General features: G+C 28.4%; 3 protein-coding genes and 1 long non-coding RNA gene across 7 annotated transcripts in view; 1 reads left to right on the top strand and 3 right to left on the bottom strand.

The window, feature by feature from the left end:
• The window catches only part of LOC103833097, a 1,138,500-nt gene that overhangs the window by 309,331 nt on the left and 811,777 nt on the right, over positions 1-17,392 (bottom strand). The gene's annotated exons all lie outside the window — the stretch shown is intronic.
• LOC103833145 (protein RALF-like 31) lies at positions 1,984-2,698 on the bottom strand. Its single transcript, XM_009109246.3, has one exon. The coding sequence runs from the start codon at positions 2,507-2,509 to the stop codon at positions 2,177-2,179; it is 333 nt and encodes a 110-aa protein (XP_009107494.1). The 5' UTR covers positions 2,510-2,698; the 3' UTR covers positions 1,984-2,176.
• LOC117127149 (zinc finger BED domain-containing protein RICESLEEPER 2-like) overlaps positions 9,414-17,392 on the top strand; it is an 11,081-nt gene continuing 3,102 nt past the window's right edge. Inside the window, exon 1 of the mRNA XM_033276565.1 lies at positions 9,414-17,303. The gene's annotated coding sequence lies outside the window, so the exon portion shown is untranslated. The remainder of the gene's footprint in view (positions 17,304-17,392) is intronic.
• The window catches only part of LOC117127157, a 26,434-nt gene continuing 21,960 nt past the window's right edge, over positions 12,919-17,392 (bottom strand). The window contains exon 4 of the long non-coding RNA XR_004449984.1: positions 12,919-12,931. This is a non-coding gene — a long non-coding RNA (uncharacterized LOC117127157). The remainder of the gene's footprint in view (positions 12,932-17,392) is intronic.

Raw genomic sequence — 17,392 nt, 5'->3', positions numbered from 1 at the left:
CCTTAAACTGCACCAAAATTTTACGGGTAAATATATGGGTTCAACACTCTTCTCCTAAAAATAATCATAATGAAAAAAACTGACTTGAACCCGATAAAAATTGATCTAAAAAGACCGATCCGATAAAATCGATCCAAACCTGATAGAAAACATTAATGTCTACAACTATGATTTCACGTGTTCTGTTTTCTTTACTTTTATTTATGATTTAGTTTTAGTGGTACACATATTCCAAGGATACAAAATAAAATTTCAGATTCATTAGCTAAGAGTGTAAGATTTTTTTTAAGGAAATTTTATTGCATTGGTTGTTCTATTATAGTCTGATTATCCAAACCACTTTAAAGTTGAATAATAGAATAGCCGTTTATTGCAAAAAAAGTAGTAATTATGTTTTTTGGGGTGATATTCTCATTTTATATAATAATTTAAATATTAAATTTGAAATTTAAAAATGTTCAGTTTTAATCACTAATAGTTTATCTTTGATTATTTTGCAAAAAAAAAAAAACTATATAACAGGGTTCTAGATAAATTTTGTCGGGTTCCTGAGTTGTTCAAGTAGTTATAAGTATAAAATATTTGAAACTGAATTGATCTGATCCGAAACCGATTTGAAAACAAAGATTTACAAATATTTGTATAAGTCTAAATCTTAAAATCCGAAGGACCAGACGATTGAACCCATCTGAAAGATCACGATCTGAAGGAAATCTTTCCGAACCTGGACCAAATATGTGAACGCTCAAGCCTAGTATTATCATACCAGATATTGAAAAATATCTAAGATGTTGTGTAATGTTCCGATCGTCCACAGCTCATGGACCACCCACGCCCGCTCATTCGGCCCGTAAACCCCATTTCGTTCCAACGGTTAGTGCGTAAATTTTCTAAGGCTCAAAATCATTGTTTACTAACCCTGCATTCACCATCTGACTTTTCTTCGTGCTTTAGACTCACTTGCACTGTATTGCGAATCACTTCCTGATAGGTCACTCATCCTTTCACTATTTCAGTCTAAGCACATTTAACTCTGGAGTTCTAAACGGATGTGTGACAAAAAAAATAATTTAACTTTGGTGACATAGTTAGCCAAATCAATTATCTTAAACTTTTCTATATACCATAAACCGAAATGTTGCAAATTTATTGAAGGCCATGGAAACGTATGAAATTCTAGCTGATAATATACACTGCAAGCGCATGTGCAAAGGAACCAGTATGAGTTTGAGGATTAGCAAATATGATTTCAAGAAGATAATGAAGCATCGATACTGGGTTGGGTAATATATTAGAATGATCTCGAATCATTATACAAGCAACAAAATTATGAAATCACTTTCCAAGATAATGAACAAACATACAATGGTTTAGTCCATGGTTCGTCTAAATATCCATAAGCTTAACCAAAATCGAACATAATCAAATGTATATAACATAGTCGTGTTCGTTTCTAAGCCGCAAGACGCAGCGGCAGCGACCAAAAATTAAAAAAGAATCACGTCAACACACAACACCCATGACCGCAGCGGCGATTAACAACACGCAACACCGATGACGCAGGGGCAGTAGAAGGGACGCTGAAAATTTAAGCGGCACCGGCATCCCGTTTTTTGTGTCTATGGAAATCGTTGGCGGTTACTTTAGCTTCAGATTCTATTATTTTGATCATCATCACCGTGCTTTTTCTTGCCGCAGCGGGAGCGTCTTGCGGTTAACAAACGAACACGGCTCATGTATTCCTATTTCTGGAATCATCATAGAACCAAGACAACATCCTTTTCAGCATTTTCAGGACCTGAAACCCAAGGTTTCCTATAAGTACACCAATCTCTGTAACGAATCAAAACAATTGGCGATCTTCCTAATCCTTTTCACTGAAATTTATTTCAGTAACAGTATACAAGAACAATCAAGAACTCTCTAAATTCCAGTGAAAAGCTTCTAATTTTGTTCATAAGCACCCAACAAACAAACACCTAATGTCATGAAAACTTCATATATTATATAGATCTGAATAATTGAGCATTGATAACCAAACAGTTGCAGGATTACACATACTAGAATTCTTATGTCAAAGACTCAAACACATACATAACAACAACAGTACAAAGCTTAATAGAAATCATTTACTTTGCCTCTTAAAACACAAACACCAAAAAGCTTCCAAATTTAATCAAGTGGTGATGTCACTTGTGTCTCTGGCACACCTTGTAATGGTCTCACAGCCTCTGTTGTAAGAATTAGCTTGTCCGGATCGGCAATCGTAGTACGAGGCGCCTGGTTTCTGACAAGGAACCATGTCCCTCCTTAGGGTTTCGTACCCGATGTACCGTTTCTGAGCCATAAGAACTCTCCGGCTGATCTCCGAGGGCATTAGCTCTTCATCTTCTCCGATGAGGCTGTTCCGGGCCAGCATCGCGTCGATCTCAGTGATAGCATCGGAGATTGGGAAGTGGGTTTGGAGGAAAAGAATGGATAAAAGTACTAAAGTAACAGAGTGCAACATGTTGATGTAGATTTTGCCGGTGTGATCTGTATGCTTCTCTATCCCTCACTATTGTAATCTGGCAGAAGCAGAGAGAGAGAGCGGTGGGGTAGTTGGCGAAGAAGGAGAGTCGCTGACAGTGTGTACAATTAAAAGCAGGGTTTGGTTTAACTACGGAAAGAAGTCAACTTAAACCGGTCGGTTTGCAAATAGAATAACACTCCTCGACAATGGATGTATGACGCAACTTATTATTACAAAGGCCGATGTCAATTGTAGGAACACGAATGCCTTTTCCACTTTCAGATTTTCTTCTAAAGTTTATAGTCTATTAAAAAACATTATATAAAGTATTGAACGAACATTTATTTTAATGTGTGATTAAAAATATAGATGGTTAGATTTGTTTAATGGTAGGTTGTTGGTTTTAGAGATTTGAAGTTTTAGTTTTAGAGATTTAGATGTTACCTTTAGAATTGAATGTTAGTTTTAGAGATTTAGTATGTGTTACAAAAAGAGATGTTACCTTTAGAATTGAATGTTAATTTATGAATTGGATGTCACCTTTATTTTATTTTTATTTTTGTCATCGGATGTCAGTTTTAAAATTACAATATTCATTATCGAATTTGTTAGTTTAAATATTATTTTTTCTGTGTTTGTGAAATTTAAAACGTTTCATTTTTTTTTTTGAATTTTAAAGTATTTATGTTATTTTAGACATATTTTCCAAACGTGCATTATTATTTTTACAAATTTATAAGCGTTCTCAATTTGTAAAAATGTTTTTCATCTTTCATATTTCAGAAATCTTTTTATAATAAATAATTTACAAGTTTTTTATTTTATTTTTTAAATTTTCAAAAAAAAAATATTCATTCAAAAATAATTTCATCTTTTAAAAGTTTTTTTAATATTTTTATATCATTTTTAAAAAAAAATAGTTTTTTTTTTAAATATGCGCTACATTGTTTTATAAATGTTTAGTTGAAAACTAGTTAATTTAGGATTTGCTGGTTTAATTTTTTAGATTAGAGATATAAATTATAATTGTTTTATTTTTATATTTTATTAATTTTTTATATATTTTTGGTATTTATCAAAAATGAATATTTTATTTAATTTTAAAAATTGAAGCAGTTTTTACTTTTTTGGGGTTAACTTCCAATGAATTCCTAATTGAAAATTCATGACAGAACTTGTTATAAATTATATATTTTTAAAATAAACTAGAACAAAATTACAAACCAATTCAATTGAACTAATCCAACTATAAACCAAGCCAGACTCAAAGTCAAAACAAACCAGACTGAACATAAACCAAACAAAACCAAACTAATTTTGGTTGGCTTTGGCTAAAGTTTGCTTAGAACTAAATAAATCAAAACTACAAGAAACATGACATTTTCTGACAGAATTTCCGGCAGTCATATCAGAAATTACTTAGGAATTTACGATGAGAACCTAAAATAAGTGAAAATTTGTCTTTCTTCGAGTTTTTGTTTGTAATAACCAAGGAATTTCCAATGAACCATCATTCATTGGAATAATCAACAAAGTACCAACGAAATTTTCCAATGATAATGAATTTTGATGGTTCCCAAGAAAAAAAAAAATATATATATATATATATTAAGTAGCCGTTGTGATTGTTGAGTAAATGTTCATATAATTGAGAATCCGTCAAATGTTCCCGATGAATAATATGACTGATTTATAGCCGTTTGAAAAATCAATTTTTTCTTTTGACAAATTTCCAATGAAATTGTTGTGTTTGTCGCTAATTCGTCACAAATTCATCAGAAATGTCGGCAGCTTCTATCTAGAAATACACCACCCCCTCCCCCCCATCAGAAATATGTTAGACGCAGCAAATTAACCATTATACAAATGATGTAGAGATGGTCATTTCACCTTTGTCATCTGCAAGTAGATTGTAAAGAATGTGTGGATGTAATTTCTGATTTTGCGAAATGTATTCTACCTGAGGATAACCTTGGACCTGGTTATACTACGAAGTTGATAAACTTGTAACTGTCTTGGTTTATTGTATTAGGTGATTATATGCATCGATAATTCCATGATTTACTGGAAAGCGGATGAGAACCAAAAAAATGTAAATTTGTTTGGAAACCTCATTACAAGATACGAGCGAAAGAGTTCTGGGGCCATACAAACAAATGTGGTATTTGTTGTTGTGGAAAAAGATGAAGAGGCTGTATAAGTCAAAACGCACAGCCGGAGAAATGAGATGACATTCAGAAAACTCAACATATGGTGAGATTTCACATCATTCAGATGAAGAAGCGAAGAAGCATTTCCAATCAAAATATACAAAATTTGCGTATGAGAGGAGAAATATCTATCTTGGAGGTCATCCACTTGGTCGAAACCCAGGTAGAAGAATTTCTTGCTTCCCGGCCTTTGTCTGAAGATGGTTCCTCAGCTTCTAATTGCTTGATCCGAGAGAAAATTAACAACCTCGTACTTGGGTAAGTTTTAAATTTTAATTTATTAATTTCATTAGCGTTTTAATTAACTTTCTTTCCTTTTTTTTCAAGCGGTTTAAAGAAACAAACTAGGATAAGACCCGCGCCTTGCGCGGGATTAAGTTATTATTTTTATTATATTTTGGAGAATAAAACAATAATTTGGCTTCATTTGGATTAGGGGTGTTCAATCCGGATATCGGGTTGGTTTCGGTTCGATTCGATTTTTTCGGTATTTCGGTTAGTAAAATATAACTACTATTCTAAATCCATATTTACTTTGACTTTAGTCTTTCACATACTTTTGAAAGATTTCAACTGGACGATAAATTGATCAGCCAATCTTGTTGCTTTAAATCATTAGTATATATATATATATATATATTATTTAGTTTGAATATTTATTATATAAAAATTCATATGCATTATATTTTATGATCATTTGTAACTTATTATAACAAAAAAAATAATCTATTGATCACAAAATTTTCAGATTGGAAATATTCAAATTTCTAATAATATATAGACGTTTTAAAAAAATCAAAATATAACATATAAGAAAAAATATAAATGTTTTTATTATATATTTAATGTGATTTTTTAATATCTTTCAATAATATAAAATTAAAAAAAAAAGAACTAAGATACAAAATTGTTATCAATTATTTATTATTCATAATAGTTAATTTTCATATATACGTTAATCATATTAGGTAATTTCGTAGCTTCTAATTAAGGAAAGTGCAAAAAAATATTTGGTAGATTATTTATCAATTCGATAATTAGTTTAATAAAAAATATAATGTAAGTTAAGATGGATCAACCTATTTTTTAAGAATAGTATATTTTATATAGTCATTTATTAAATGAGAATTTATAGTCATACAGTTCTATGATCTTCATATCATTTTATAACTGAATATTTAAATCATCGATAACAAAATTTTCAATGTGAAATCTTTAATAAGTTTATAATTTATAAATGTTTTTGAAAATTCATTGAAAGTTTTAATATTAAAATATTTATGTAATCTTATGGTATATAGTATAATCTATATATATATATGTTTTATTATTAAATGATATTTTTTACTCATATGGTTTTAAAAGCATGTGTATTTTCTTATAATATTAAATAAAAGTTCATATTAATACAATTTTATGATCATTTGTAACTTATTATGACAAGAAAATAATCTATTGATCACAAAATTTTCAGAGTGGGAATCTTCAAATTTCTAATAATTTATAGACGTTTTGAAAAATTCAAAATATAACATATAAGAAAAAATATAAATGTTTTTATTATATATTTAATGTGATTTTTAAATATCTTTTAATAATATAAAATTAAAAAAAAGAACTAAGATACAAAAATTGTTATCAAATATTTATTATTCATATTAGGTAATTTCGTAGCTTTTATTTAAGAAAATTGCAAAACATTTTTTGGTATGTTATTTATCAATTCGATAGTTAGTTTAATAAAAAGTGTAATATAAATTAAGATGGACCAACCTATTTTTCTAAGAATAGTATATTTTGTATAGTTATTTATTAAATAAGAATTTATAATCATACGGTTCTATGATCATTCATATCGTTTTATAACAAAATATTTAAATCATCGATAACAAAATTTTCATTCTGAAATCTTTAATAAGTTTATAATTTATAAATGTTCTTGAAAATTCATTGAAAGTTTTGATATTAAAATATTTATGTAATCTTATGGTATATAGTGTTTAATCTATATATATATATATATATATATATATATTTTATTATTAAATGATATTTCTTACTCATATGGTTTTAAAATCATGTGTATCTTCTTATAATAAAAATGTTAAACCATTGATCATTAATTTTTAACATAATAATTTTAATAGTTTTAGTCATTTATTGTCTTTTTTAAAAATTCAAAATATAACATATACGAAAAAATCTAAATTTTATTTTTATAGCTAATTTGATTGTTTAATTTATTTTAATAATATAAAATTAAACAAAAAATGATGGAGGAGATATAAATTGTTATCAAATCTTTATTATTAAAATCATTAATTGTCATATATATATATTAGTCATTTATGGTAATTCCGTAGGTTTTATTTAGGAAAGAAAATATCATATCATATCATTATATCATATAGTTTGACCAACTTATGTATCTAACAACATATAAAAATCGAATATGTACCTACTTATTTTTCAATTGAATGTAATTGACTACCTAATTGAGTGCCACCTATGCATTGGGGCTTCTTTTAATTAATACAAAATTGAGATTACAACTTTTCAAATGTTTCTCAATTAATATATAGGGGATTTCGTTTGGTTGGGTTAGCTTGTCCATCCAACATTGCTTCTTTTTCACAAGCTCCATATACTGATCCCAAGATTGTGAATGTGAAGCATCTGAGGAACAAAGATGCGCGGATTGCAGCTACGAAGACCTAAAATGCTATAATCCTTGGTCAAATGGCAGAAATCCAAGCTCAAATGGCGTCAAACAAGGCTCAAGTGGTAGAAGCTCAGAGGTTAAATCAGATCATTATGGACAAGATGAAGCAGTTGTTTCCCTTTTAGTTTTCTTGGATCTCAAAAGTTTAAATATCCCTTATATATTAATTGAAAAACATTACAACCTTTAATTGTAGCCACGTGTCATCACCAGAATAAAATTCAGAATTCTTAGAAAATATGGTTTAACATCCTCTATATATTAACAAAGAAACATTTAAAAAGTTTAGAACATATAGTTTGTACTAATTAAAGAAAATATCATGCCGAGTTGTCACGTAATTGAAATATTAATTTGTTTACGTGGCGGCTTGAAAATCAATTGAGAATTTTGTTAGTCCAAAATTAAATTGCTAGAAAATGTTATATTATATAGTATGTCCATTATAGACCATTAATTTATCAAATTGAAATTTATTATATATTATTTCCTTAAATAAAACCTACAAAATTACATAATGTAACTATGATATATATAGTAATTAATGATTTTAAATAATGGAGATTTGCTAATAATCTGTACTAGATTTTGACCCGCGCTTTTAAAGCGCGGGATTGTTTATTTATATATATCTATTATTATAACAAATGTGTTTCTTCATAAAATTTATATCAAGTGTTTTTATGGTTTTTATCATCAGTTGTTTTTATATGTTTATGTGATCCTTTTTATCTATAAAATATTAATGCTGTGAAATTTATTGTTGCAAAATTTAGTAAGAAATTAACTTCAAATTATTTGCAATATAATTAATTTTACAATGACATGTAATATTATTAAAATTTTAAAAGACTATATAATTTAAATTAAGAATGTTTAGCAATATAATGTAAAACCATATTGTAAATATATTTTTATGTTTATTAATTGTAAATGTGATATTTTAATGTAATATCAGAAAAATGTTTAATTGTTTTGTTAACATCAAAATTAAAATATTGAAATAATTAATTCAAAGTCTATATAATTAAAGGTTGTTTGATAAATATAAATCGAATGGGCCCCCAACAAATTTGTTGTTGTCGTTTGTAGTCCAATAAAACTAATACTTATTTTTGGTCTTATAGACCATTTGTATATATATATTGTTTTAAGTTTTTATTATGCACTGATTTTGCTTGGTGAATATGGCACATGCCTAATATTATGGCTGCATTTAGTGATAATGTCGAAATTTGGTTCCTAGATTTTAGGAGAATCACAACGTAATATTTATTGTAATTGGTTTGAAAAAAAATCAGGCCAAAAATAGAAGTATAACAGTTAATGATTTTATGTAATTGTTTTGTAGATTTGATTGGTGGTAATTAATGTTGACGTTTTTTTAAAACAAAAAGCAAAAATAGGAAATGGCAGTCCCTTGTAAATGATTCTCAAAATCAAGGGCAGAATCCTATTAGGGATTCTGCTTTAATAGTATAGATACTTTTTATCATTTTTGTTTAATTCTTTATATTAATCATATATTAAAATTTTAGATTTTTTTGTATATGTTGTATTTTGAATTTTTAAAAACGAGTATAAATTACTAAAACTGTTAAAATCTTACATAAACTTTTGTGATCAATGTTTAAATTTTGTTCTATAATAAGATACAATGATAATAAAATCATATACATAAATAATTTTATTTGAATAGGTGTTTATGTATATATATATACTTCATATCGTTTAAATTTAATTATATATCATATACGATAAATAAAATAGATTGTTTTGATTTATTTATCCTAAAATGATTGCGAATAAACAAGAGCGGTCATTTGATTTATATGTGCAAGCCAATTTATTACATAATAATAACTGATTTCGTAGTTATTTAATATATAATTATTATTTATTCTGCATAAGACGCATATTTTAACCTAAGTATGTATCTCTTTAATAATTTTGAATCTTAAACATTTTCTAAATATCATACCAAAATAAAAGAAAGAAATGAGAATAAACTTAAAAATCAATATTTATATCGAGCAATAACTAAAAAGACACAAAAAGGAGAAAAATATCGAAGATAGATAGGATTGACACGTGAACATAAACTTCTCATAACCATAACTAACTTTTAAATTGCTAAATCATGATATAAAACCGAGCTGACATAGTTTTATTGTAACCAAATAGTAGGTATGGGATTCTTCGGCCTAAACGTTAGGTTTTAATGCGATAAATAATTTTTGACCTAAAATATTTTTAAGATGAGATGAGTTCATTAGTAAACAAATTATGTAATTAACAATTTTTTTTTAAAAAAAATTATTTAAGAGCCAAAATTATTAATTCGGTCAATAATATAAATTTTATTTTCCATATGATATTTCTTAAATAATTTTCATATAAATTTATACTATGCGCAAGTCGCAGGTCTTGTCCTAGTTGCTTATTATTTAGAAAACATTTATGCATTATTTCACATTAAAATATATTATTTTAAATTTTATATATATTTTCAAATAAATAAATTAATTTAAATTTTAAGTTTTAAATAAAATTAATAAATTACTTTTAAAAAACAATTTTAAACTTTTTCCGACAAATTTCGTGCACTGGTAATTAACGACAAACAAATTTGTCGGTAATTCATCAAAAGTGAAAAATATGGATGAAAGAGTTTGTTTTCCGGTAATGGCATCGGGATAAATTACAGATAAAACAACTCTGGTCGGGATATGTTTCTGACGAATACATATGATTTGGGATATTTTTAGGACGCTATGTGTTCGTCAGAAGATTATGGCGATGATTTACCAAAAAGTTTTTCCATGGCTAATTTTGTCAAAAAATCATCAAATACGTTCGTGGAATTCGCCGGTATAATTTTCTGACAAACTCCTAACAGATTTTTTCCTGACGAGATAGACCCGACAACTGATTTTTCGGAAATTCGTTGGGAATGGTCTTTTTTGTCGAATTACCGACAAAATCATCAGTGCAAATTTGTCTATTTTCTTGTAGTCCAAAGAGAACTGAATCCAAACCGAACCCAAATTTAAACTGAATTTCTACGCCTAGTCACTTGCAAAACATTTAGTAAATCAAGTGATGAGATTAAACTTATAATAGCAAAAAACTGGCCAAATTTTTTATTCGAGAATGTTCATTTCACCCTCATAAACAAATTTTTCATTTAAGATGAAACATATGCAATTTGTTGTTGTTTTTGCTTTCACAATGGCTAATAAAAATCAATAACAAAAAAATTATATTGTTTTTCCCAGAACATGTGTTTTCACATAGCCAATTATATGTTGACGTATCTAAAGTAATGCCTAGATCAATGATCTTGATCAATGATGAGAAAAAAAAGCCAAAAGAAGACAATGAATATAATTTTTCAAGAGGTTTATATAGTATTTAGACTATGTGGCTTTTACATTTTTTTATGCAACACATCTATTTTGATGAAAGACTTGGTCATATATACACAGTTTGTGTTCCATTTATTTTTACCTTTAAAATTTTATATTCCACGGTAGTGTAGTGTTTTCATATTTCACTCGAACTGAGACCCATATATAATGTGATTTGGATTCAGTGAAAAAGTCTATTAATAATTTTTTTGATAAAACTCTATTAAAAACTCAAAAGTCCGTTATTAACATGTGACCCGTGTATAATGCAGTTTGGGTTTAATATTCCATAACCCTAACATCTAAAGTGTAATTGTTTTATAATAGACGCTAATTTGAAATTAATTATAATAAAATGATTTATTAAAAGTTTGTCAATAGGGTAAAAGAAAATAGATGTAATAAAAGTTTTTATATGAAATATAATTGGGATGTTGTGTTATACGCTGTTAAAAAGCAGGTGCATTTGTTTATTGTACAAAGCAAGCATTATAAATTATGCTAATATGACACTGCTTATAGGATTGATCTCAAACTGAAGGAGTTTATAGTTTGCATTTAGTGAAAAATTAAATCATTTAAAATAAAAACCACTCTTCAAAATCAATTAGGATCGTATAGTTAAGAATAAAATCAGTAAAAATATTTAATTTACGATAAAATCAGTAAAAATATTTAATTTATAAAAAAAATGCAGCAAGTCATAAGAATCAACTATAACGAAGCTAAGATGTACTATTAACTGGAGCATTTTATCCCGAGCATTTGAAATATATTAAAACATGAGCATACTTTTTTCTAAGAGTAATTCTTGTGTCCACTCCCTAGGGTGAACCTATAGGTTCACCTAGCCAATAATAATTTGCCACATCATATTTAGTTTTTAGAAGAAAAAAAGGTAAAAAATATAAATGGAATTATCTACAAAATTAAAAAGAGAAAAAGAATTAAAAAAAAGGAAAACAGAATATGACGTGAAGTTGTTTAACGCCGTGGAATACAATTTTTCTTCTTCGTCGGCTGAAGAAAAAAAAGATCACAGAGAAGAGATAAAGCTGTGTTTGTGATTTTCTGAGTCTTTAATTCCTTGCTTTCAAATCCAATCTCGAATTCACCTCCGATCAATGTACTTGTAATCCTAATAATCTTTAACGCCGTCGTCTTCTTTATCGACAAATCAAACCATGTTCATCCTTTTCTGTTTCTTCAATTCGAAAATTATAGAATAAGAAGGAAGAGTTGGATGGGAGAATAAATTATGGAATAAGCAAATCAAACCATGTTCATCCTTTTCTGTTTCTTCAATCCTTGCTTATTCCATGTTCAAGAAACCTTATACCATGTTCATCCTTTTCTGAGCATGCTTTTCATATAAACACTAACCTCGTAAGCCTTTTTACAAAAAAAATAAAATAAACACTAAACCTTTCAATAATTAGTATAATGGTTTAGTGTTTATTTTATTTTTTTTTGTAAAAAGGCTTACAAGGTTAGTGTTTATATGAAAATCATGCTCAGAAAAGGATGAACATGGTATAAGGTTTCTTGAACATGGAATAAGCAAGGATTGAAGAAACAGATTAGGATGAACATGGTTTGATTTGCTTATTCCATAATTTATTCTCCCATCCAACTCTTCCTTCTTATTCTATAATTTTCGAATTGAAGAAACAGAAAAGGATGAACATGGTTTGATTTGTCGATAAAGAAGACGACGGCGTTAAAGATTATTAGGGTTACAAGTACATTGATCGGAGGTGAATTCGAGATTGGATTTGAAAGCAAGGAATTAAAGACTCAGAAAATCACAAACACAGCTTCATCTCTTCTCTGTGATCTATTTTTTCTTCAGCCGACGAAGAAGAAAAATTGTATTCGACGGCGTTAAACAACTTCACGTCATATTCTGTTTTCCTTTTTTTTTTAATTCTTTTTCTCTTTTTAATTTTGTAGATATTTCCATTTATGTTTTTTACCTTTTTTTTCTTCTAAAAACTAAATATGATGTGGCAAGTTATTATTGGCTAGGTGAACCTATAGGTTCACCCTAGGGGTGGACACAAGAATTATTCTTTTTCTAATAACTAAAGCTTAGATTGAGAGATTTAGTTGCATATAGTTAGGAATAAAATCTATAAAAGATTAAGTGGCTCTGATATTAATAAGGAAAATCATATTTGTTAGCAATTTTCCACCAATTTTGCTGTCGAATAATGATTACCATAAATATCACTTAATAGTTAATAGTATAGATAGTAAAAAAGTAGGATAAAAGAGATGAAGAAAAAACGATGAGCAAACCTAAAAAGACTCATGTGCCATTTTATACTTTTTTATTGGTTCTAACTATTAAAATTAATAACATAATTAAATAAATTATATATATTAATATAATAAACACAAGAGACTCTTTTAAAGAACCTGTCTAACGATTCTCAGAGGCTTGCGCCTTTTTCTCTTAACGATGCACGGCCCTGCCACCAAGTCTAAAATGTATAGTCTAAAAAATCTATAGAGCAGACTGATTGTACCAGACACTCACAGGACTACTTGAGAGCTTTCATCAGACATGGTAACTATTTTGTAGATTACCGGAAAGCACTGTTACCCATTGAACCAAACTCTACAAGCATTATACTAAAATACTAGGTGATAATCCGTGCCTTGCGCGGGATAAAATTATTAGTTTTAATATTTATAAGATAAGAAAATATTAGATATGTTTAGAATGAATATTGGTGATGATTGGTTCGACTGTGACTGTAGAATTCTAGCTGTAAAAGTTTAGTTGTAGATAAATTAGTTGTACCTGTAAAGTTGTTACTGTAGATTATTTTTGCAGAAACTTTTGTTGTAGTTAAATTTGTTGTAGTTGTAAGTTATAGGCTCCAGATATTTTAAAATAAAATATGTGAAATATGTGATGTATATATATAAAATAATTATTATTTTATCACTTAAAATAATTTATATTAATATTTTTTTCAAAATTATCAAAGTTTATTGTTATTTAAAATGTGATATGTAAATAATATTTATATTATTTAAAATATTTCAATAATTTAAAAGCACCCAAAATTAGAGTAAAATATTTATAGAAGTTTTTTTATTATGATTATCTTATTTATTTGATATTTTAGATATTTTTTTAATTCTACAGTTTCTAGAGCCTATAAATTAAAGATGTAGGTTTTTTTTTTAACTAAAATACATAAGAAATTTGTTTGCTTTATTTTTTTTGTTGTAGCTTTAAAAATAAAGCTAAAGCATGATTGGTAAAAATTAATAGAAATTTGATGTAGGCTGTAACTTTGAAAAGTAAAACTAAAGCATGATTGGTAAAGTTTAATGATTTAGAAAACAATAAAGCTAAAGTATGTAGATAAAGCCCAACCAATCACCCTATCAATTTGGTTTTATGTTGGATTTTTTTTAGATTTAACTCTTTTAAAATATAACAACCATTCAAAAGCTGTATTTATTTTGGTTTATTCGATTAAACTGATTTTCGTTTTTCTTTCTTTCGGTGATAGATATGCAGTTGGAATATATATCGATTATTGCAAACTTTATGTAAAAAACTTGATATATTACCTGATACAATCAGTTAGATTTAATGCGATCATCTTCATTTTTTAAATAAATATATAATAAATATCTTAAGCAGTTTTTAATTGAAAGATACATCATTCTTCTATAGAATTTAGTGTAGATAATTCTCCATCGAAAATTCATAGGCTTCAGTATATGAGTGTTTCAAACTTATTGTATTATCAATAGCTAATAAATAAGGGCCACATACTATAAGTTATAAAAAATAGAAAATTCAAAGTTTTTATTAAGTGATCAGAAAAATTCACCAGCATCATCGTAAATATTGTCAAAATTTCAAAATAATTTTGATTATTATTTAAATCAACCTCGGAGTGGTATTGCCGGCTTTTGTATCTTTTAATGTGACCATGTTGACATTAACAACTATAATAAACGTTACCATGTTCTTACTTCTTAAAGCTTATCCAAAAACCTTCTTTCTCATTATGTTAAAAGGATTTCCCGGGTCGATAGGTCACTGGGTCGACCGCGGATGTATCTTGGGTTAATAAATGAATTAATTTTATTATATAATAATATATTAGCTATGAAAATAAAAATATAAAAACTATAGTTTAATATTTTCTAAATGTTTTTTAAAACATAAAATAATAGTTTGGATATGTATATATTTTATGTTTAAAAGTTATTTAGAAAATACTTAACTTAGTTTTTATATTTTTATTTTCATTTTACATACAAAATATCAAAAAATAGTTTAGACTATTTAAAATTTTCTGTAACAAAGTAAAAGTTATGACATTTAAAAAAATTTAAGATATAAAATTCATAAATATTTATATTTCTTATTTGAATAATAAATTAAACTTCAAATTCAAAATAAACTCAAAGTGAAAGATCATTGTAATAAATTGTCAATAACGGAAATAAACTAACACCAAATCACATCAACTAATTTTGGTTCTCTCTACCATCGTTCACTTCATTTTCTCCAGGTGACATAATGAAATCTTCATCAAAATCTAAAAATCACAAATATAAAACTGAAATGGGAAACCTAACTTTTTTTTTTGTCAGCACCTAACTTCTTAATTGGAAACTTAAAATATATTTCGGCCAGCACACTACGATAACATAAAGTTACATTTCGGTCAGCACACTACGATATAAGTATATTGCCATAAACTGATTATATTAGTTGATTATCATATATTTTTTTGCCTTGGCTAGCAACCCACGAATTGGTTATATTCGCAGATTTCAATTGATTTTCCAACTCGGAACCAACCGGTTCGGTTCATTAATTCAATTAAAATCGCCATAGTTACAATATCTACGTTCTGTTAAACTCTCTCTTCTACAGAGTTCTCACGTAACAAACTAATGGGACGTTGAATATAGTACCACCAATCCCTTATAAGAGAAAAGGAAAAGACGTCATCATCTCCTCCATTCTGTCCTCTTGAGTAACAGTTAAATGGATTTCTCTTCTTGGGATGTTGTCATCTTATCTTTCGATCACTCCTCTTGGGATTCTCTATACTCCTCTATAGTCTTTATATCGCAAGCATGCGCATAGATTGACACATTGAAGAACAAAGTTATGTGAGAAGAAGAAGTCACGTTCAAGAACAATATTAGACAGAAAATAGTATGCATATTCTTCTCACGAGTGTAAGTATCACTATGACCAAGGTTTATGACCTTATATCATGATGCGTCATGTAATTGGTAGACAGAGTAATCGCCGTCGAGCACATTATAGCATCAATAACCCCGCGGATAGTCCTGGGCGTAATTAACCAAAACCAAAAACCGAACTGAAAAACCGGTGTCGGATCGGTAACGGTTTTCAGAAAAAAACCTATTGGTTTTTATATTGCCAATCGTTCGGAGGTCGGGCCGGTTCGGTTTTAAACCGTTATCCGAATAAAAAACCGGACATAACCGACTTTAATGCAAAGCACATAGGCATATGTCGACTCCTCGGTTCCATATCGTCTTTTCCTCGATTACATCTCATCGTTTCCTCTTCTCTTCGGCTTGAACCCTAGTTCCCACAAAAGCTTCCTCGATCAAACCAAGAAATCAAAGCAAAATGGTCACTATAAATAAACTTGATTCTCTCCATTCGTCTCCATCAAATTTTTCCAGCAATCAATCACAGGTTCATCTTCTTTCTATCTTCTTCTTGTTTCGAATCCGATCGATTGCATGTCAATATTTTTTTTAAATATGTTAAATCTTTGTATAGAATTGGTTACAGTTTGAATTTGAAATTGAAATTGGTTAAATTGATTTGTTAAATTGATTTATTCATATTGATTTCATTGAAATTGGTTAAATTGATTTGCTTATATTGATTAAATTGATATGAAACTGATCTGTTCATCTTGATTTCGTTGAAGCAGATGGACTCGACATCATCTCTTGATCGAGAAACCCGTAACGATGATGAGAGTAACCTTCAAACTCCGGATAGCAACAGAGGCAAAAGGAAAGAATGTGGCGAGAGTCCTGAACGATCTAAAGTGACGTCTCAACCATCTAAAGTGAAGCGGCTCCTCCCAACAAGATCAGAAGTGTGGGATCATTATACAAGAACTAAGGAGGACAGAGACAGGTGTTTATGCAACTATTGCCAGAAGGAATACTCGTGTCTCACCACATCAGGAACCACAAACCTGAAGAAGCATCTTGAAATTTGCAAAAACCATCAAGCGTGGTTAGCTAGCAAAAAAGAGAAACAAAAAGGTATCGCTGAGGATGGAAAGCTCAAGACGTGTAAACTCACTGAAACTGTGTTTCGAGAAGCAACAAATGAGATGATTCTGTTGGGACAATTGCCTTTAGCATTTGTTGATAGTGTGGCATGGAAGCATTTCTGTAAAAAGGTAAGTTTTACTTGAGTGTTTGCCTTTATCGTTTGTTGCTTTTACAATATTTGTCTGACGATTTATGTCTCTTTCTTATATCTTTGTAG

The sequence above is a fragment of the Brassica rapa genome, chromosome A08 (genome assembly GCF_000309985.2).
Source record: "Brassica rapa cultivar Chiifu-401-42 chromosome A08, CAAS_Brap_v3.01, whole genome shotgun sequence".
Taxonomy (NCBI): Eukaryota; Viridiplantae; Streptophyta; class Magnoliopsida; order Brassicales; family Brassicaceae; genus Brassica; species Brassica rapa.
Note: the sequence above shows the minus strand (reverse complement) of the source record. Positions and strands in the feature narration are given on the sequence as shown.

Coding starts and splice junctions, on each gene's coding strand:
- LOC103833145 (XM_009109246.3), bottom strand. CDS start 2,509: ATGTTGCACTCTGTTACTTTAGTACTTTTATCCATTCTTTTCCTCCAA.